Here is a 24,037-nt window from a genome sequence, read left to right as displayed (position 1 = left end):
AAAAACTTAAAAACTGAAAAAAAATAGGTAACACTTTATTTTAGGGTTTCTTAAAGGGGTCATATGGTGTGATTTCAATTTTTCCTTTCTCTTTAAAGTGTTACAAGCTCTTGGTGCACAAAGAAGATCTGTAAAGTTGCAAAGACTAAAGTCTCAAACCCAAAGAGATATTCTTTATCAAAGTTAAGACTCGTCCATGCCCCCCTGAAACTCCTTGTTCAAACACGCTCCTGCATGTCTATGTCGCGATGTGGGAAGATTTGCATAACACCGCTCAAATGTTCATGCAAAGAAAGAAGGCTTAACTTTTGATTCAAGCTGTTGCCGCCGGCGTCATGTCGTGGAGACGCTGTTTCATTGTGAAAGCGAAAATACTTTGTTTGGCCTTCCAAATGAGGTCACAACTAGAAATCAGTAGTTAAGTTGTATTTACAACACTATTCCAGAACAGTTCAACCCAAATATTCAGATGTGTGCAGTGCATTTTATGGAGGACTGTTTCTTGATCTTGGGAGAGTAGACTACAATGCTGGCTGTTCTGACTCACAGTCTGTAGGTATGTTTACTTATGTAAAGGATTTGCCACTGATGATTCAAACGCGAGTTTTGAGCAGTGTGCAGTGGTTCTCAATTCCAGTCTTCGCACCCCCTGCTCTGCACGTTTTGTGTGTTTCTCTTATGGCTTCAGACATTTGCTCTAATCGAACGTAAGTGCCCTGCGAAGTGGACATCCCAGGATATTCCGCCATGATTCCAGTTCGAAGCGAACATATATGTTCCATTCAAAGTGCATTGAAGTATGCGAGACTTGAATTTAAATGGTATTTATTTACAGAGGTATATGTCATACTTGTCCATGTGTGAAGACGTTGCGCAGCGCAAATCCATGAATGAATGTTCTGAAGTGAGGTAAACTTCAACAGATTCCCCCTGCTCAGGGAGTAGTGAGCATTGAACACTGTGTAGGGACCATGTCAATGGGAACACAGTTCATACACGGAGCTCACTTCTAATGAGCTAATTATCTGAATCAGGTGTGTTAACAGAGAGACTGGAATTAAGAACTGCTGGTGTAGAGTAGCGTTTGTTGTTTTGTTGCTTCTCCGATCACAAATGCAGACATGGTTTTATGTTTACACAGTGTGATGCAACACAGCGCGATGCGATGCGATGCAACGCAACGCGTAAAAACACAGTATAAGTCATTATAATTCAGAATTATGTCCCCACTGGATGCAACAAATAGCTCGTTTGTTATTGGTTTTATTGTTTCTGTCTTGTGGTGTTGGTGTTCTGACCGGGACATGCATCACAGTATGGCAAGGGGCTTAACATTTCCGTTACACGCTTGAGGTATTTGGCCAATCACAAAGCACTGGATAGCTGGCCAATCAGAGCACACCTCACTTTTCAGAAAGATGAGCTTTGCAAAAAACAATGCATTTCAGAAAGCCGGGGCGTAGAGGAGAAACAATAATGTACAGTATGTTTAAAATAATGTGTGTTTTTTTTTTTACCTTAAACCGCATAAACACATTTCATTACACCAAATACACAAAATAATGTTCAAGATATGAGACAAAACATAAACAAGAACTCACACTCTTAACTTTTAGCAGTCATCTTTTCAGACTTAGGTTTAATCTGCACCGTATTGAAGTACATTATTAACCACAGCTTGTCTGTGTATTTATGGTTTGTGTCTGTGTATTACACTTTTTGCACAATTATTCCTGCTATCTCATTCTGATCTCGCACTACATGCCTTTCTATGATAAAAAAATTAATGTGCAAAACAGCATCAAAATACACACACCACTCAAAAGTATGGGGTCAGTGAAATAAAGTACAGTAAGAATATTTAAGAGATAATGTACATCCAGCCAGTTTTTATCGCAGAATAACCCCCGAACCACCCTGAAGGGGGTTATTCTGCGATAAAAAATGGCTGGATGTACATTATCCCGCTTATTACCCGGCTACTTGCCACAAAAGTAAATAATTAGACACGAAATACTGATTTGAGTTGAAATATTTGAACACAGCAGCTGCGAGCAAGTGGCAAGTTTAAACTAGACTGACAATTAAGGGAAACGGTACAGACATACCACTTATTACACAACATTTCAGCACATAAATTATAATGGTGATAAAAGATTTAAGACGAAAGTGTTTTAAAATATCACCAGTTTGTTAGTTATCTTAAAATCCATTACAGCATACAAAACAATCGTATCAAAATGAAAGCAGCTGCGTTTGTATAAAACGAGAGAGCAAGTCTGTGATACCATGATGACATAATTAAATAATTGTACACAATTTTGAATTGAGTTTTGATATTTTACTTGCTAAACAAACGCAAAGCTTCCACCAAGAAAAAAATAGTTCCTAGGAAGAGTACAGCGACGTCACAAATGACCAATCAGAATCAAGTATTCCACAGAGCCGTGTAATAAAGTGTAATAATACTGCATTAAAAAAAATTAATAAATAACATGAACATTTTTAAATAAATAAATAACAATAACGTTAAATAACAGCATATTTTTACATTAACATTAAATAGCAGTATTAATATATTTAAAATGTAATTTATTCCTATGATAGCAAAGCTGATTTATCTATTTTTTTTTTTTTTTTTTTTTTTTTTTTTGCAGCTATTTAGTCAAAGTAACATGATCCTTCAGAATGTAACATGGGGTTTGGGTTTTGTTTCTTGTTTATGGTTTTTATGTCTTTTATTTTGCCTCGTCATGGTTCCTGTCTATTCATGTGATTCCCTTGCCCTCATGTTATCCTGCTATTGGTTCCTGTGTTCAATGTGTCATGTACTCATTGGTTGTCTTAGTCATGTGTCTTGTCTCTCATTGGTTGGTTTTTGTCAGGTGACCCTTATTGTTTGATATACAGTATATACCCCTCATGTTGCCATTGTCTCTTGTCGAGTATTGTCCCTGTACCTCTGTTGATGAGTTGTTGTTTATGCCAAGTCTGTTCATGTCATGCCAAGTCAAGTCTGTTCATGCCAAGTCAAGTCTTTCTTCGTTTGTTTGGATTTTGGATTTCACCTTGTCTAAATAAAGCTGCACTTGTGTTCTCAGTTCGCTCGCCTCCAGTGGAATCTTTACACAGAAATCATTTTAATATGCTGATTTGGTGCTCAAGAAACCTTTATTATTATCAATGTTGAGAACAGTTGTGCTGCTTAATATTTTTGTGGACACTGATTTTCTTAAAGATTCTGTAATGAACAGAATGTTCAAAATAATTTATTAAAATAGAAATATTGTATAACAATGTAAAAGTCTTTACTATCACTTTAGCACAATGTAATGCATCCTTGCTGAATAAAAGCATTAATTTCTCTAAAAAATAAAACCTTACCCACCCCAAACTTTGAACAGTGGAGTATTTTCTTACAAAGAAATGTCATGGTCTTTTTCGAAAGATTTCCATTAAGCATTTCTAGAAAGATACAATTCTGTGATTATGTGCTAAATTAATGTTTTTATGTATGTTTAAATATTATGTATGTTTTTGAAAGACTTTGCTGTAAACAGTTCAGGAGAACGTCTTCTTGGCAAACTCCCATGTCTCTCACTCCTGCACAGTGCCTCATATCTCTGTGATTGGCACCCTTAAGTTGGCTGAAACACTATATCTACAGGGTATGAATATTTCTATTCACGCTCTTGATTAAAGCATTGTAAAGACTTGTACTTTACCAAATAGCCTCTCTTGCACTGCAAAACCTTTTGCCAACAAGTCTATTAAGTGGGAATAAATAGCTTAGATTAAAAAGTATGTAAATAAAATATTTTCCTTAAAAGTTTTTAGAATAAAATGTAAACATGACAATGCATTTTATTCTGATTTGTTTTTCAAGTCTACTCTTATTTTACAAGCACTCAAATCAGATGTGTTTGTTCAGTCAGTGTAATATCTGGTTTATGCATTTGTTGCTAAAGCAATGATGTAGGCGTTAATGCAGTGCCAAGTCACTTTCTTGTAAAACAACGGATAGTGACAAGCGGAAAATGGAAATTTTGCCTCAGTGTTCATCATGAGGTGCATGTGAAAATGTGCCTTATGATGATCTTGAATAGCTTTGTAAACATTAAAAATGTCATGTGTCTTTTGTGGTGTTCAGGCTAAATAAATTAAACTGACTTGCATTAATTGTGCCTGAAAATCTGATTCCAGCTATTAGTGGACAAAGCCTATGTTTTGTGATTAATATAGCAAATGGAAGTCATGTGGGTATGATGTGGGTGTGTGCCCAGCGATGCAACAAAGTTAAGAAAAGTTTAACTTATTTCTTGTCAAAATACAATGGCATCCTATTTCAAATTGCAATAAATCTCTTTTGTGATCAGACTGTTGACAAGCTATGAACAGTTAATGACCAACTAACAGTACAGTGACCATGTGACCTCCAGCGGTATGTGTGAACAGGGCATTTGAGACAGTCTCACATCAGTTTGGCTTGAACAATGAACTCTTGACTGTGTGACCTGCTCTGTTTGTACTTGAGCTCTGTTTCTATATCTAGTTTGTCAATGAGATTGCACTAAGAATAAAATAGAATGTTTGAAATTCATGATTGAAAAATAAAAAGAAAGATATAAATGTCTAGATATACGTTTCTCAGTTAATATTTCTTCATCTACCTGACACATGAGAGATCTGTTTGTGTGTGTGTGTAAGTGAGAAGGCACGTGCAGGTGTTTGCAGCTCTGAAGGTAAATTTGCAGTTAACAGTGATGTATGATATACAGGATGAGGTCAAGAGAGTGTTATGAACAGTCTCAACACTGGCAAACAGAGATTCCATTACTCACCCTGCTACCCTTTAAGGGCAAACACGGGCACGGTCCACTGCAGTCCCGGCCTGCACACGGCTCCTGCAGCTTTGATCCCTGAACACACAAAAGGACACAGAAAGACAAGATTAAATCCTGTACTACTGTCAATGTCATACGTCAATACAGTACAAAGAAAACTGTACTCTGAAATGACTGAGAAGTTATACAGAGATTACTTCATCCATCAATGTACATTCTCTTTTGAAAACTGCAATGGAATTATATGAGCATCTATTACTTCTCAGTATTTGTGAATGTGTGTAACACCGACAAGTTGTTGCATAGTTTGTGAAAGTGACTTTCAGTCTAGGATTGATCTGTTTGTTTCCCCGCAGGCTAGTGGAGATCACCTGGACAGCAGAAAAAGGTATGTGATCTCACAGAGGAACAAAAGACAAAACCCTGCTCTGGATTTTAGCCTCTGGTACAGCATACCAAAAGATCTACTTCACAAAAAATAAAAAAGAGGAAAACAGGGACTAGAGGTCATTCCATTCATATGCTTAGTTTCAAGTCGCTTAGTTACCCTATACATCCCAATTGCTAAACCTTCTTACTATAGAGCGCTCCCAGACACACACACACAAAGATATATATGAGCTCTATTGTCCCCTCGCCCCATGCTGAGATCACATTCCAAAGCATGCTTGTTTTACCTTTCCCAATTATCTATCTCTTTTCAGTGCTTTTTTTTTCTCTGAAAGCCCCCAACATACATTGTTTATACTGTATTTGAACAGACTCTAATTTCATTACAACCAAATGTATGCTTTTTTAAGAAGTCTCTTATGCTCACCAATACTGCAATTATTTGATAAAAAATACACTAAAAACAGTAATATTATTAAATATTATTACAACGTAAAAAAACTGTAAAAAATGTAATTTAACCTTGTGATGGTAATGTGATGGTAATGTTGAATTTTCAGCAGCCATTACTCCATTATAAACAGATTTTATTTAGAAAAAAATCTTTATTATACAATAAGTGTCTTTAATGATATATTACATTATACAGTAAATAATTATACAGTTAATGACATTTTTGATTTAATGCACTAAATGAAAAAAAGTATTCATTAATGAAAAAAAAAACCTAATCTATGCATTTTTGGGTCATTACAGCTAACCAGGTACTGTAATACACAAAACATTTATACATAGTGTTATTAATATTACTATTAGGTGTACTTGCTGCTGGTCTGTAGATATGGCTCAAGGTTTTAATGTAATTATTTTGCTTATTCTTTATTTGTCACAAGAAAAACAAAACATTATATTCCACACATAAACATTAATGTCAGATTCTACATTATAACATGTCCTTAATGTAGGAAAAGCTCTGTGAAATCCAATAACCCACATTCAGCAGACCTGTGAATAATGTGATCAATGAAAGCTGCACATACAAGGGTTTTTTAAGTGGTCATCTCCTGCTGGAGTTCAGAGGTCATTGGACACAATTTCACTTTGATTAAAGGATGAAAAGGTGCAGACAAGAAGGGATGAGGGCCCCATGATGCTTTGGACAGTGGGTACTTGCCCAAAGGGTAAAGGGTGTTTGGACAGCCATCTAGAAAAAAAACCTCAAAGGTCTTAAACTGATAACCAATAACAGAGGGCATGTGTGTACAGCATCTGTGTATGAGTGTGTGTGTGTGTGTGTGTGTGTGTGTGTGTGTGTGTGTGTGTGTGTGTGTGTGTGTGTAGGTGATGTAAGGCCTCCTGTGAAACCTCACTCAGAACATCTCATGACTCCACAAAGCCTATTTCTTTTCCAACTTGTGACCACATTTTTTCTGTGAGGTTTTGGCTCAGGCAAATAATGGAGGGATATTAAGAGTGTGAATGCAACAGTAAGAGAATGAGTACAGATTTTAAAAAGTGGTGGTACATGAGAGGAAACCAGTAAAAAGTAGGTTAGAAAGCCGGGACTGCCCTGGACAGGCCTCGCCTCTCTTCTACTGCTTATCTCCTGCTTACCGCTAATTGCTCTGACAGAAACAGGCCAGAAAATCTGTAGAGAGGGATTCAGATAGAAGTAGTGACTGTGTGTGTGTGTAGGGGGGGTCATATATCACACAAGACAAATCCTGACCAAATACAGCCTAGTGACCTTAGTCTGACTGCTTAAAAAGGCAGACACATACGCAAAACAATCCTGGAAGCCAAAGAATGAAAGATTTTGTAAAGCCTGTACAAAACATAAGAATATGAGGCTGAAACGGCAATCCAAAAATGTATTTTGTATTATTATATTTCTGTGTATTTCAATTTTTTTTTTCTAAAATTGTTTTCCTGCATTGTCTAATAATAATAATAATAATAGTAATAATAATAATAATAATATGTTTGGTAATTTTAACCTTGTCCTGTTTTTTTTATTATTTTCTTTATTTATTTTTTATTTACATCACCTCAGATATTTCCTTTCTGCACCATTAATTCTTATTATACTTTAGCCCTACTGTAAAAGGTAACAGTCGTGGCCAAAAAAACAAAACAAAACAAGAATGATACTGAATGTCAACATATTAGTTTACCTTGCATACTACCTTAATATTTTTAAAACTTCCACAGAGAAATTCTACTAACTCCTATTAAAAAAAAAGAAGTGATGTGACATACAGCCAAGTATGGTGACCCATACTCAGAATTCGTGCTCTGCATTTAACCCATCCAAAGTGCACACCCAGCAGTGAACACACACTGTGAACACACACCCGGAGCAGTGGGCAACCATTTATGCTGCGGCGCCCGGGAAGCAGTTGGGGGTTTCCAAGACTCGAACCCACAACCTTAGGGTTAGTAGTTAAACTCTCTATCCACTAGGCCACGAGTTCCCCCTATAACTGCAGAAGCATCATTATAACATTAAAGTCAGGCAGATAGTTCAGTGATAGTACAGAAGCAGACGATCTGTGTAGATTTATGGGTCTTGAGTGGCACACGGGCACATATGCAAAGTTAAGTGTCAAGTAATTATTCCAATCCAAAACTACTACCTGACAGGTTAGAGAGGACCACAGGTGGCAATGCAAAAAAAGGAGAGAAGGATAATTCAACACCCCTCTTTAAGTTGATAGCTGATCCTGTCCCTGTCGCCACCTTTGTCACCCTCTTTTCAGGATGCTTAACCCACCTGGTGGAGAAGTGAAAAAATAAGCCATATATGTGAATCTAGGTCCCTCTCCTGTAAGTTAAGCAAACCTCAAGGAGCAACAAGCCCCTTTCAATAGAACACCTTGACATTCCTTTGCAGTTTGTTCAGTGGAAATGAATTTAGCCATTTAAAGCCGGACAAAGAGTGCAACTAAAGACGAAATCTCTAAGCACAAATATCCAGAAAGACACAAACACACAAGTTTGTACATGTTATATATTACACCTCCTTACCTTAAGCCATCTGTTATATGCCAAGCATCATCCATAAAGTTTCAGTTATTTGCACCCACAGCAAAAAAATATATATATGGGTAGAATAAGATGAACCTTGCACATAAGGGTCAAATCAAGATTTCTGGTTTGTTTGTTTATTCATAGCAACTCAAAAAAAGCATATCATGACTGTGACTTGTGAAATTGGGACTGCTAAGGCTGTATCGGGATGTTTGGTCATCCTTGGGTAACAAAAAAGCAGGCTTACGATTCACTGGCATATGCATACATGTACACTTGAGAAACACAGAGGCCACACACGGACTGAGAGAGGTTAACCTCCAGTTTCCTCTCAGGGTTTAGAGATGTTTGTTTGCTCACATTCCCTCAATCATCTGCTGTCATCAATCAGTCTACCCACATCAGTGCATGACAGCACAGAAAACAGGATTGAAAACAAAAACACAGAAGAAAAAAGGGAAAGGATGTAAGAGTAAGGGATGTTTATCTTGCGCAGGCATGACTGATGAGCTCCTCTGACAGACATTTTTAATTAATTAAGGGTGTGCACAAAAATAAATTAGTTAATTAACACTAGAACCGCCAGAGGTCGCTGTATACCTGAAACCGCCAGCAGGTAAATTTTACCCACACACATTACAACTGTATTTATATAGCTAAAGATCATTTTATTTCACTATATTATGCCGCTGTCTTCACAAAGAAGTGTCTAGAGTCGTGAAATGATTATGTCTAGTCATCAACTATATTTTTATCCTTTTGGTTTATGTTTAAGACTTTTTAATGCAGGCTACATTAATACGTAACGGTCAGTAGCCTAACCAAAAAAAAAATTAAAAAAAGCCTGCACTGACAACGGAAAATAGAAGGTAATAGCCTAAATAATTGTGTGGTATAATATTATTATACAATGTCATTAATCTATATATAAAGATAACCCATGCTACTTAAATGACTAAAATAGCCTATAGACAATAATGAGCAAAAATAATTCATAATTATTGATTATGTACATTTGAAAAAGAGCCACAGGTAAAATTTACCCCGTAGCGGTTCTAGAGTCAAGGGTGTTCACAAAAGTGATTTTACAATTGTTAAAGTTAAAAAAAAAAAAAAAAAAAAAAACACACACAACAGATGGGGTAATCCAATCAGAACGGTTTTATAATTAAGAATATTGAATTATCTTGAATATTTTCATATATTCCTGAAAAAATATATCATGGTTTTCAAAAAAAAATATAGCAGCACAAGTGCTTTCAATATTGACAATAATAAGAAGTTTCTCAGGCAGCAAATCAGCAGATTAGAATGATTTCTGAAGGATCATGTGACACTGAAGACTGGAGTATGACTATTTATTCAGCTTTGCCATCACAGGAATAAATTACATATTAGTTATTTTAAAATGTAATATTATTTCACAATATTAGTTTTTAATCAAATAGAATTAGAATTGTAGTTTATATGTAATGAAAAGTATTACAATACATAAGACATTTAATGAAGATGTATAAACTCACGTTACTAACTGCAACTGGTTAGGAATTCACAAAATTCAACAATGCACTGGGAGACCAAATATCAGGGTTAGAGGAATTATTTGAACAGTAAAATTATACACAACTTATCAAGAATGCAAATGTTGTATAAAAATAAAAAATAAAAAAAATAAGTGAACATGGTTTATATTTACATGATAGCAGATGAGGTGCCTACGAAAGAGCGTGTAAACTAGAATGTTTGTCATTGTGTTCCTTTTATAACATACTATTCCTGTACAAACTAATTAACATCTTAAAACAGCTAGATTCACATCGATAAAACCTAAATTTCCAACATCACAGAACCAGATGCAAAATGTCATCCCAACATCCAACAGGAAATGCCTTTTTTTGTGTATTTTACCCAGATGAACATGAAGACCATGAACAGACATCTTGGCACGCACACGTTTTTGAGTTCCTTTTTTATCCTTCACCTTTTATCCTTATTTCCGCAGTTTTCTAAACAGTCCCCCTACAAAACAGGCTGGGCTCCTACACTCCTTTCTTTAGGGTCTGCTGGTCATATGTGTCCATTCTCACAGCTGTGTTTAAACTCTCAGTACTTCACAGTTTACCTCAGGCCAAACAACCACCCGTTCCTTTTCTATCAAGTTCATATACATTTGGTTTTGATGGTCTCTAAAAACCCCAGGCCTCCCACTGACAGACCCTGACCTACACATGTCTGGTGTCATCCAAGTAAAACAAAAATCCAAATGCACAAAACATAGTTCAAACACCAGAATGAACTTGATGACATCAAAGAAAATACTGAAGCCTACTCATAACTGCTTATGTATATTTCTCAGTGACTTGCTGAAAACTGGGAAAAAATATATACAGTAATGATGACATGCAAGGCGGAAATTCACAAGATCACATTATTATTTTATTTATTTATTTATTACAAATTTTACCATTATTTTTTAATAGACAAACAATACATACATTTTAAATTGCATACATATTTTGCCTTAGGGCAATGAGAATTACATTTTCTATTAACTGCATCTAGTTTGTACTTATGGTTTAAGTCCTGGTCAACTAAAACAATTGTGTAAAAAATCTTGATAGTCTTTAAAAAACTTAAAATTATATATTTAAAAAATCATTAAAAAAAACTTATAAACTTAAAAAAATAAATAATAATTGATCTCTTATTTAAGAGCGAAATGCGACCCATATATTTCATTGAAAGACTATGTGAGATTTACCCAGTTCAGCAAGCTGACGCATTTGTATATCCATCTCAAACTGAATTCATCTATTGGGCTATGATGCAGCTTTCTGTAAAAGATAATTATAGACTACTTAGTGTTTCTGCAGTAGCACTTAAAGGGGTCATATTATGCGATTTCAAGTTTATCTTTCTCTTTGGAGTGTTACAAGCTCTTGGTGCATAAAGAAGATCTGTACAGTTGCAAAGGCTAAGGTCTCAAACCGCAAGAGATATTTTTTTAGAAAAGTTAAGAGTCAACCAACCCCCCTAAAACGTCTCGTTCTAACATGCCCCCCACATGTCTACGTCACTATGTGGGAAGATTTGCATAACGCCGCCCAAAGGTTCACACAAAGAAAGAATGTGTAACTTTGATTCTTGTTGTTACTTCGAAGTGTGCGAGACGTGAATTTAAATTGTATTTATTTACAGAGGTATATGATGTAAGACGTTTATTTACATTTACATTTACAGAGGTATATGATATAAGACGTTGCGCAGTGCAAATCCGTGAATGAATGTTCCGAAGTGAGGTAAACTTCAACAGATTTCCCCTGCTCAGGGAGTAGGGAGCAATGTACACTGTGTAGGGACCATGTCAATGGGAACACAGTTCCTGCACGGAGCTCACTTCTAATGAGCTGATTATCTGAATCAGGTGTGTTAACAAAGAGAGACATGCAGAATATGCAGACCTGGGGGACGCAAGGACTGGAATTGACAACCGCTGGTGTAGAGTATGTCGTTTCTCCGTTCACAAATGCAGACATGGTTTCATGTTTACGTGGCGCGATGCTACGCAACGCAGAAAAACACAGTATAAGTCATTATAATCCGCAATTATGTCCCCACTGGACAAATGGCATGTTTGTAATGAGATTTTTTGTTTTTGTCTTGTCTCGCCAGTGTTCTGACCGAGACACGCATCACAGTATGGCACAGGGTGTAACATTTCTGTCACACGCTTGAGGCAGTCGGCCGATCACAAAGCACTAGATAGCTGGCCAATCAGAGCACACCTCGCTTTTCAGACCGATGAGCTTTGTAAAAAATGATGCGTTTCAGAAAGGCGGAGCATAGAGGAGAAACAATAATGTACAGTATGTGGAAAATAATGTGTTTTTGAACCTTAAACCGCATAAACACATTTAATTACACCAAATACACAAATTAATGTTCTTTTTAGCAACATCATATGACCCCTTTAAAACAACTTATCTCCATCATTTAAGCAGATTTTTTCACACACTGTTTATCATATGCATGTGTGTCAATTAAAAATGTCATAAGTAAGGTTGTTGTGGATATTACCCAGACACAGAGGCAGGCGCATGACAAAATATGGCTTCTATTATTAGAGAGATTTACTATGTCATCAACCGAACCATTTTGGACTTCTGAAACTGACAAAGCTGCCCACAGGCACATTACATCATACACGGAAGTCTAGGCATGCTTACTAAAGGCATGCAGGGCTGGAGAGAAGATCTACACCCTTCTCTGGCAAGCCCCAGCACCTGCCTACCTCAAGACACTGTTTCAACAGGTCCTTCAAGGCTTGTGTGTGAGGGTCTCACAGAGCTTCTAACAATCCTCAAGCACAAATCTATGACTGCTATGATCCAATAGTAAGAAATCAACAGTGGGTGAAAGTAGCTGATTGTGTACTCTCAGTACAGAGCTAATTCTTTCCTGCTGATCCCAGAATAGATCCTTCTCACACCTTTTTGCTACTGCCAGAATGATGACTACATCCATATCAGGTTAATGTTTCTCGTCACCCAATGTTGACACTGTAAGTTTAGCATGCATGCCGCTCTGAAAATTTACCTTTTGCTGCCTTTTACAAGCATTCACATTCAGACTCTTTTACAGCCTGACCAAGACATATATACATATATACAGCCAGTGATGGGCAGTAGCGTCGCTACAAGTAGTGACGCTAGTAGTTTAACTACATTTCTTAGTAGCGTGGTGGTAGCGTCGCTGCTTTCTTAATCAAATAGCTTTTCAGTAGCTAAGCTCTTTTTTTGATCAAGTAGCGTGGTAGCGTCAACAAAAGCTGACGTTACATTATCCAAAGCATTTCTGAAACTCACGCTCAAATCGGAAATATAACTGCCAAGGATCACTGATCCTGGACCAGTAAAAGTGACGCCACCGCCACTAAACCTCGTAACGTCATTGGCTCCTCAAACTGTCAGTCAAACCTCATTATTCTTCCCGCCTCTCTCGTGAATGAAGTGCGGCGCGCAGTTTGGAGGATCTTAGTTTGTTTGCAGTATGAAGGTAAATAAAATAACTGTTGATTGAATAAGTACAGCGTTCAATAAGTACAGCGTTCTCTTTACTCAAGAAACACTATATTTATAAAGGCTAATGTTTTTTTGTATTTGAGGAGCGGAGAAGAGTGTCTTAGCATTTGCTGTGAAGTCACAGTCAGATAGCTTGTGAGAAGCGCTGAATCTTTTATAATATGGTACTTTGGCCAAATAACAGAAAAAAATGTCTCTGAGCGCCCACATAGCGACAGAAAACTGTACAACCTGCAAGTTCATGATGCCCGTAGATGCCCGTACTGCCTTCGAATGTGGCGTTAATGACGGGGGAAAACATTCGAAACATTCAAAAACTTAGTATTTGAACTTGATTTTGGTGGAACGTTAATAATATAATGAATGACACATGCAACGATGCAAATAAACGTAGCCTAAGTTATTTGTAGACCTATACATCTGTACAGTAAGATTTCATTAATGTTAGCTAATGTAACTAACATGAACGTACAATGAACAATACATTTATTACAGTTTTTATTCATCTTTGTTAATGAAAATACAGTCGTTCATTTGTAGTTCATGTTAGTTCACAGTGCATTAATTAATGACGACAAACAAAGCTTGATTTTAATAATGCATTAGTAAATGTTGAACGTATTGTTCATTCTTAGTTCGTGTTACCTACACTAGTTAACTAATGTTAACTAATGAACCTTATTGTGAAGGGTTAGCATTTACATTTAGTCATTTAGCAGACACTTTTATCCAAAGCAACTTACAAATGAGCACAATGGAAGAAATCAAAATCAACAAAAGAGCAATGATATATAAGTGCTATAAAAAGTCTCAGTTAGCTTAACGCAGTACGTGTAGCAAGGTTTTTTTTTTTTTGTTTTGTTTTTTTTTTAATTTAGAGGCCTTTTTTGCTTTTGTTAATTGTTTCATAAATAAAAAGAAAACAAAGATAGAATACAAAAAGATTAGAGAAGCAACTGTTAGTTTTTTTTTTTTTTTTTTTTTTTTTTTTTTTTTAAGAAAAACAACAGTTAGTTAGTTAAATAGTTTTTTAGAGTGCAAGTCTTTTATTTCTTGATTCTTGAAGATGGTTAAGACTGATTTTTGTTGCCAAATTGATTTGGAACAGCTGTTGAATAAACAACTAAACTGAACTATTATGCCTGTCTATCTGCTTGACTGACAGTTGTGTTGATCACTGAGAGAGCATTGACTTGGTATGATGTTGGTTCAATTTAAAAAAAAAAAAAAAAAAAAATTGCTTAGATGTAGTAAACTACTTTTGCCGTGTTGTTGTAGCTTAGCTTGCTACATTTCACAGGGCTGTAGCTTTAGTGTAGTGAAGCTTCATTTAATGAAGAGTAACTGTTAGCTTAGCTTACTACATTTTCCAAGTAGCTTGCCCAACACTGTATACAGCAACTATTTGTTTTTATGTGAACTCTGGTATTTCTAGTGAGAGTCAATCCAGGGCATATATCAGATAGCCAGTGCCGTTGGTGCCAGTGTGAACATTACCCACTTATGTACAATCACACTGATGAAAGGTGAGGCATAGGCCTCGTATCTCCGGGCTGTAATTTTCAAGGTTAAGTGCTGGGATGCTAATAACGCTCTTTGAAGTGTAACCTGCAAGCAACATAAAGAGGAGTAGCTTTTCCTTTCTCCATTCAGCAGAGAATTCCATACAGGTGGGTATTGAATGGTTATCAAAATGACAAAATAAATTTATTGTATGGTAAAAGCTTAGATCTGTTAATGTTATAGAACAGTGGTCTTCACTATTTCATGGGAGCCGCACTGAAAGAGCAAATTCAATCAGAAAGCCACTTTTACCATGAAGTATCAAAAGTTACATTCAGTCATAAATAGTCTTTTTATCAATCTGCCATCCCTGATATGCAATGCAATGCAATACAAAAAGGGCCATTCATTCTTTATCATTTACCGGTCAAATTTGTAACTGATACAAGACGGGAAAAAAATCAGGATTATCTTAATGCTGGAAAGACATTAAGTTATTTAATTTTTTTTATACTATCCTATCATGTATCTACTTACTTATGTGTATTTAAATGTCTGAAACCTAAAATATGCATTATGTGGTTAAGAACACTGCACAGTTGTAATAATATGACAAGAGCACTGCACGTCTCTCTCTGGCTCAGCGCCAGCTAAAGCGCAAAAGCACAGTTTGAATTTGGCAATTATGCGACGTCACTGAATGTTCTAAATCTCATATGTGGGACTGTACTCACAGGGGCACGGAAATAAAAATCCCATATGTGGGACCGTACCGCTCAAAGGGTTAAAAATACTATCCTATTTTTCTTTAGGCTTATTTTACACTTTTTTTGTGAATGCACACAAATAAAGGCAAACCTTTTACAATTTTGATTATCTTTATGACAAGAAGGAGTAGCTGTTTCTACTGTTAGAAAGAAAAAAATCAAGTGATTGCGTGCACACAGTTAAGCATTGCTACCTTGACAATGCAACCTGTTCATTGTCATTATAAAATACAGTCAATTAAACATATGGAAAAAAACACACTTCTCAGTTTAAATATTAAGTAAAATCTGTGCCATTAAGCTACACAATAAATAATGTTTTGGTATTCAGATACATCGCAAATACGGAAACATTTGATTTTGTGTCGAATGACAGACCCAACGTTGGTTTCCGTTTAGTTTTAGCTTAAATTAATTTGTTTTGGCTTGTCGTTTATATAGCTTCTTATATTTTTAATTCTTGCTCTTTTCTAAATATTGTTAATTGAAAGGATTTGTTGTGGAGTGAGGGGAACTAAAATAGCCTTGCTATGTTTACAGTGTTTAATATAATGTTTGTAAACATTTAGCGTCACTATTTTTTTATATGTGTAGTGTATTTTAACCACGCAGCAAACATTTTTAAATATTTTGATAAATTACTGAAAAATCACATGAGTTCTGTAAGTAGTAAACCTATAGTATATTCTTGGAAAATACTTGCGAATACGGCAGTTCACGGATATCACTAAACTGCAGTGTTGTGAACACGCTCACAACAGACCTGGAAGAGAAGACAATGCTGAATAAAGTCGTAGTTTTTGCTATTTTTGGACAAAAATGTATTTTCGATTCTTCAAAAAATTCTAACGGACCCTCTGATGTCACATGGACTACTTTGATGATGTTTTTATTACCTTTCTGGACATGGACAGTATACCGTACATACATTTTCAATGGAGGGACAGAAAGCTCTCGGACTAAATCTAAAATATCTTAAACTGTGTTCCGAAGATGAACGGATATCTTACGGGTTTGGAACGACATGAGGGTGAGTCATTAATGACATAATTTTCATTTTTGGGTGAACTAACCCTTTAAATTGAGTGAGGACAAGACAAAGGCAGTGTGCCAAATATGCGATTTGAAACTGGCCTAATCAACAGCACATCAAGTTTGAAAAATCACCTGAGTTCTGTAAGTAGTACACCTATAGTATATTGTTGGTACAAAAAAAAAGAGCTGCTTTTATCCGCCATGTTAATCAGTAATTTTACACATGATAAAAACGTGCACTTGTGCACTTGGAAAATACTTGCGAATACGGCCGTCATAAAAAAACAAACAGTAGCCCAGCCTAATAAAAATTTGTCTATATTAAAAGTATTGCTCTTAAAAGAAAAGTGATGTGACATACAGCCAGGTATGGTGACCCATACTCGGAATTCGTGCTCTGCATTTAACCCATCCAAAGTGCACACACACAGCAGTGAACACACACACACACCGTGAACACCCAGAGCAGTGGGCAGCTATTTTATGCTGCGGCGCCCGGGGAGCAGTTGGGGGTTCAGTGCCTTGCTCAAGGGCACCTCAGTCGTGGTATTGAGGGGGGAGAGAGCGTTGTACATTCACTCACCTGTACATCCAATTCCTGCCAGCCTGAGACTCAAACTCGCAACCTTTGGATTGCGAGTCCTACTCTCTAACCATTAGGCCACGACTTCACCCTTTTCTTAACAGACCTGTGTGTCTTGTATCACTAATGCAGTGTCTGTTCTTGGAGCATATACACACTGCCCACGTGAGGCGCGCCGCCTCTGGCTCACGTTGTTCTGTAGTTTATTAAAAGTTTATTGATTCTGAACATGTCGCGTATCCATATTGCACCAAAATGCGACACTGCACTCCCTTGAGTCCGCAGCAACGCACCCTCCACACATGAAGTCGATTGGATGAACGGTTCTCAACATAATAAAAATGCAAGACAGACAGACAGACACACAGAGATTCCTGCCTTTAATAGAGAGAAGAATATGTTCAGCCCCCTCCCTCTGAAGCTTTGAATATTCAGTGTTGATTACTACCGAAGCTTCGAAGCTCAAAAAATGGTATTCCGACCAGCCCTAGTTAAGATTAAAACTGGCAACTCCGCAGTGAGTCAGTGTCATGGACAGAGCAAGTGTAAATATCTTTTCTAGTCTATATTTCCATCTTGTAATGCTGCTGTTTTAGGTATTTTTTAAAAATATAAATTATTGTCTTACTGTGTCTACACCGGACGCGACAGTTGTTGTGCTGCACCCTGCTGCACTAAAAGTCTGCTTAAAGTCTGTCTACACTTGACACGGCAAAGCGACAGTTGCAAATCATCTGAACATAGTGTCAGTACAGTTCGGCATAAATAGAACAAGGCATCAGTTTACTGAGAATTTTTATGTTTTTGAAAGATCCCTTTTATGCTTATCAAGGCTGTATTTAATAAAAAAATTACAATATTTTTTTTTATTTAAAATAACCATTTTCTATTTAAAATATTTAAAACAATTTATTCAGGCGATGACAAAGTTGTACTCCAGACTTCAGTGTCACATTATCCTTCACATTGATTCAGACAATACAGGGAGTGATGCCAGACGTCAGTGGATTTCACATACAAGCATGTGAATATGTTATGTGTTCTGCATGTGTCTGTGCATGTCTGAATAAGAAATTCTTGCCTTTCCCTGTTGGGGGTGGTATAGAGCAAGACACACACAAAAGATGTCTTTATGTGTTCACAAGAAGAAATTCCAGCCACTGGCACGCACACATACATTTACTTAGCAATCTAAATAAGAACACTGACAGACCAGATTTGTGGACAGCTAATTATAGCTACACCAAATTATATTTACTACAAACTAACCCTAAGTTAAAACAAAACTTGTTAACATTTGACAATAATGTCTCATTAGTTAACCTTAGGTAATGCAGGGCTCCAGACTGTGACCATTTTTTCTGCCAGTGCGACAAAATTTTGTAAGCAGTCGCTCTGGTGGGACTACCATGTTGCCCAACTCATAAGCCCTGCCAATTCCATTGCATATGAGAAACATCTAATGACAAAAAAAAAAAATGTTTTTTTCTATTCGTTTGAGCTGCGCAGTGTGGACCGTTCATCAGCTCATCTGAGCTGAGAAAAGGTTTACTTGGGAACCAGTTTTGAACTCGCAATATTACTGCACAGCGCTGTGAGATTCAGAGAGAAACATTTGAATTCTGCACAGAAATCTGTTATAAATAGATCAAACAGCACTGACGTATGTCAGAAAACCAGAAGTAGTAATGATAACTATAACTATGGTGTTGTGGCAGAAATAGTTGAATGTTATTACATTATTCAATTTAGGGTTTGTACAACACTTGAGAGAGAAATTCAAGTACTTTTCATTGACTTTCAAGTATTTCACACAACTATTTCAAGCACTTTATAGCACTAAAATGATCCAGTTTAAATTATATTTTTAATGGGATGACCAAAAAATACTTTGTGGTAAACAATTAAAATTAAATGAACACATCAAATTATCACTATAACCAGTAGATGGCAGCAAATGAGCACTTATTCATTTCTACTTTTTGCTTTATATTTTGAAATTATAAAATCGCTATTATACAATATCAAATAATTTAAAAAAGCACATTTTGTCAGAGTTTTAAATTTTTTGTGTATGAAATAAAAAAAGTCACAAAGTGCCTTGAAAAACCAACTTTTTTTAATTTGTGACTGAATCACACATCAAGAGCGTTCCTTTTATAATCGCTGAAGTTATCATTCAGCTCCGTATAATACCATAGAAGAACAATGGTACATTTATTAAAGGGGTCATATGATGCTGCTAAAAAGAACATTATTTTGTGTATTTGGTGTAATGAAATGTGTTTATGCGGTTTAAGGTTAAAAAACACATTATTTTCCACATACTGTATATTATTGTTTCTCCTCTATGCCCCGCCTTCTGAAACATGTAGATTTTTATAAGGCTCATTGCTCTGAAAAGCGAGGTGTGCTGTGATTGGCCAGCTATCCAGCGCATTGTGATTGGTCGAATGCCTCAAGCGTGTGACGGAAATGTTAAGCCTCTAAACATATTGTGATGCCCTGTCCAGCCGGAGCGACGAGATATAAACATAAAACCCATTATAAACGTGATATAAACATGATTTATATTCGTGTCTTCATTTGGAAGGCAAAAACAAAGTAGTTTCGCTTTCTCAACAAAACAGCATCACACACCACGGACGGAGGTCTAGAGTGAACCGCGGCCGGCTTGAGTGAGCAGAGGCAGACGGATTCTACGAAGGAGCGTACTTTGTGCATGCGGCAACCACATGTGACAACCCCAGGCTGGACTCCGCTTCATCCACGGTGAAATCCATTCGGTGATCCACAGTGCAAAGTTAATGTATTCCTCAACGACCAGCACGGATCAGCCCCAGGCATGACAAAGTGTATATTGTCCTCTTTTGGAAGGCCAAACAAAGTAGTTTCGCTTTCACAGTAAAACACACAGCGTCTATATGACATGGCGGTGGCACCAACAATACTACAACGAGAATAAAAGGTATGCCTCCTTTCTTTGCGTGAACATCTGGGCGGCGTTATGGAAATCTTCCCACATACTGACATAGATATGTGGGGGCATGTTAGAACGAGCCGTTTCAGGGGGGTGTGGACGAGTCTCAACTTTTATAAAGAATATCTCTTTGGACTTGAGACTTTAGTCTTTGCAACTTTACAGATCTTCTTTATTCACCAAGAGCTTGTAACATTCCACAGAGAAAGGAAAATTTGAAATCGCATCATATGACCCCTTTAAGAGTAGAATATTTTTATTTTCTATATAAAATTTAGAATTTGCACTTGGTACTGTTGTTAATAAAAGAAAAGTTTGTATGCTTCCCAACTCAAGCTCATTAACTTTTACTACTGCTTCTTCAAAAAGAGAAAGATAGGTTAAAAGAAAAAAAATTCTCCCTCCCTTCCCCCTTGTGCCTCTGTCTCCTTCAAAACAATGACCCCATTCACAGATTCCTGCAGTGGGGCCATGATCTGGTTAAAATATCTCCCTGTTGGACATGTCCTTTGTTAGGAGACCAACTTCTATTTTCTTTTCCTGTCATGGGCAGGGTGAATGGCTGACAACAGACTTACCTACACACCATTAAGCCAGCCCTCCTTTGAAGGCAAAAGACGCCCAGGGCTGTGAATAGAGAGGGGCGGGGTGCTAAATAAATTAGAGAAAGGAGGGAAGGAGGATGGCAAGAGAAAAGAAAAAGATAAGGAAGAAAAGAGTCCAACAGAAGACCAAAACAGTTTCTGAAGTTCACCTTCCTCTAATTTTCTTTGCAAAGATGTTTAAGTTAAAAAAGTGTTCATTCAGAAGAATCAGGACCTAGCAAATATGACAGAGAGAAGCTTAACTTTTATAAAAGAAGTGAAGAAAGGACTATAAATGGCCACAAATTCCATGCGTGTTTTCCTGCCGGGATACATAAGTAATCCCACTACACAAGGAGAGCGCAAAAGAGTGGAAATGTAAAAACAAGGAAAAAAGAAAATTCATAACTCACTGCTACACACACAAAGTAAGATAAGATGAGTGAGGCCTGAGGGGGACAAACAAAAGCTTGAATAGCAAAGGTGAAAGCTATCCCATGATTCTTTTGTATATTACTTCCTACTAGGTTTTCTTTGTCCCACTGCAGACTATCAAAGGACAGGTGGTTGTTTTAGAAATGCTTTAGCACCACTCTAATCACTGTGTCTGTGTGTGTATGGTCACATATCTGTGCGTCTTGCCTGAGAACAGCACAATTTTTATTGCTCTAAGTGCTCATATACACCTGACCAGATGTGCCAGTCTGTCAGAAGTTAGAGGTCAGGAATCAAAGTCTCTTGTAAGCAGGGTTGAAGAAGGTCACAGCGAAGGGGGAAGGAGAGATGGATGATGGGATTTAGGAAGTGAACCAGGTGTTACCAGGAGTTATGCAGGTACTGTAGTTGTGCATTCTGCTTTATATCAAAAATCTTCTCACTGCTGTTTGGGAAAACACCTGGAAGGACTACAGGAAAACATATAATTAAAGACATTAATGCTCAAATGTGCCACACTGGGTTTTACTAACAGCAATGACCAGAAGAACAAAACAAAATCATTCTAGTTACCATTGAGAAAAGATGTATGAATGGACAGTCATTTCCATTTATAGAGACAGAGGAAAGGTTCATACCAAGTTTTAGTGATGTAAACTAACCACTTCACTGCAAATCATTACCTTAAAAGAAACACCAACGAATACCCAAGAAACAGCATGCATATTTAAAATCCTTCTCTGCTGAAATGGCATTTGAAAGAAAATAATAGGGGGAGTGGGCGGAAAGAGGGAGATGAGAAGGAATAGATGTGACCAGACATGTCGGTCCTTAGTTTGCAGCTGGCAGCCACTGATTGTTATCACTCACTCTAATGTCATGCTGATTGGCACTGAATGATGCTTTTTGGCTGCCACAAATCATGGCTTGTCCCAACCCTGGTTGAGGTATGGGGTGGGGGCTTTAGCTGTGAGACTTGACACACCCGATGTCAGCGATGCTTTTTCATAACAAGACCAAGCAAGTGCTGAATGAAGATGCTTAATTGAGTGAATTATCACCCGCTCCATCTCCCAATCAAGCCACAAAATACACCCACTGTTTCAAACAACAAAAACCCACAATGAACACAGCGTGTCTTTAGGCCCAACCTCTACCTGATGCTAAGGACCACTAGCACATCTACACAGGATGCAACTACTATATAAATCAAGTATTGCAGATATTAAAGTCCTGTGACAAATAACTTTAACAGGGTTATGTTAGTTTTAAAATATAAAAAACACTAATTATTAGTATTTACACATATTTTTTTTAATATATAACTTACTTCTAAATGTTTTATTTATATAAATATTGAAATTATTTTATATTATTTTGTAGTATTATTATATTTTCATATTATTAAAGAGGATTTTTTTTTACAATGCATAGGAAGCATGAATGTATGCTCGGCAAAAATGTGCTCAGCAAAAATTTTTACTCTACGAATTACTTCCAAGTAATCTGGCCATGCATTTCTTTCTCTGTTGACAATGTTTTACCAAGGCAACTTGCTTGAAAGTACACACTCCTCAAGGCAATCACTTCAGAATTTAGCAAAATATATAAGTACTGTACCCTTATGAGAAAAGAAGAGCCATAGAAATGGTAGTACAAATAAGCACTGTATGTTCTCTTGTTTTACTTTCCAATCATTGCAAGTCCTTTTTTACTCTCATTCCCTCCAGTCTTGGCTTCCCCGCCAGGCAGTTAGGATGGAGAGATAAAGCAAAGAAGCGATAAGAGAGAAAAGTTTGCATACAGCTGTGCAGTGCTGTGCAACAGCTGCATAGATTGCGGCAGTGGTCACAAGTGACAAGAATTCCAGAAAAGCTTTCAAGGGAAAAGTCGAAAGGTTGAAGGTCACTGTTTCTCACTGGAGAAAACTGAATGCTATCATCCCAAGCTGTCAATCAAACCCTTTGTGACTTTTATGACTGTCAATAACCTTTACACCAATGCATTAAACCAATGCAACTATAAGTATTGCGTGATTCTGTCTGTTTGTTACCAACACCCTGATGAAGGCCAATGGGCCGATACGCGTTGGTGTTTTAATGCTTTAGCCCAACTATTAAAGGCTTTTTAACTTTTGCATCCTATTGAGTGCCTGGACTTGGATTTTTTTCCAAAATCTTTTTCAACCTTTACACCTATTTGTCCTATTCCCATGCTCTGTTACACACCTGCACTTGGCCCTAAATGGGCTTACTCTTGATATTTGGGTCCATTATTTCCACACAAATGTGTTTCCAAAAATAACCGTTTTTATGATCCACCTCCCCACCCATTTTTGTTCCTTTTCACCCCATTCTTTGAGATGACAGGGGAAAGATAATTAGCTAAGAGAAGATAAGCATAACAACAGGAACCAGTTTTTTGCTAAATTAAATTTTCCCCAACACACTTTGAACTGAGTTCGAGAATAAGACATTCATATGTTCTATCTATAAGTAGCAGGCGTTTAAAGTGGGTAGACGAGTCAGAGGTGTCAGGCGTAAATTTACCCAGCCTGCAGGTATTTTATTCACAAAAAGATAAGTTCAATTATATCGCCAACCTGGAGGGTAAAAATTGTCTGCATGCCTGTGTGTATGTGTGTGTGTGTGTGTGTGTGTGTGTGTGTGTGTGTGTGAGAGAGAGAGAGAGAGAGAGAGAGAGAGAGAGATCTACAGGGATGAAAAATCTCTCGTCGCAGTTGAGGAGATTAAAGTCCAAAGTGATCTCTAGTAAAATGTCTATGATGACAAGACAGGAGAACAA

The 24,037-nt window shown here is 37.0% G+C and overlaps 1 protein-coding gene across 6 annotated transcripts in view; it reads right to left on the bottom strand.

Moving 5' to 3' along the window:
• LOC109071450 (collagen alpha-6(IV) chain-like) overlaps positions 1–24,037 on the bottom strand; it is a 128,686-nt gene that overhangs the window by 61,266 nt on the left and 43,383 nt on the right. For all 6 annotated transcript variants that reach the window (XM_042760780.1, XM_042760781.1, XM_042760782.1 and 3 more), the window contains one exon: positions 4,842–4,919. In XM_042760780.1, the coding sequence (XP_042616714.1) occupies positions 4,842–4,919 (78 nt within the window). The remainder of the gene's footprint in view (positions 1–4,841; positions 4,920–24,037) is intronic.

Source organism: Cyprinus carpio, chromosome A7 (genome assembly GCF_018340385.1).
Source record: "Cyprinus carpio isolate SPL01 chromosome A7, ASM1834038v1, whole genome shotgun sequence".
NCBI classification, from domain to species: domain Eukaryota; kingdom Metazoa; phylum Chordata; class Actinopteri; order Cypriniformes; family Cyprinidae; genus Cyprinus; species Cyprinus carpio.
Note: the sequence above shows the minus strand (reverse complement) of the source record. Positions and strands in the feature narration are given on the sequence as shown.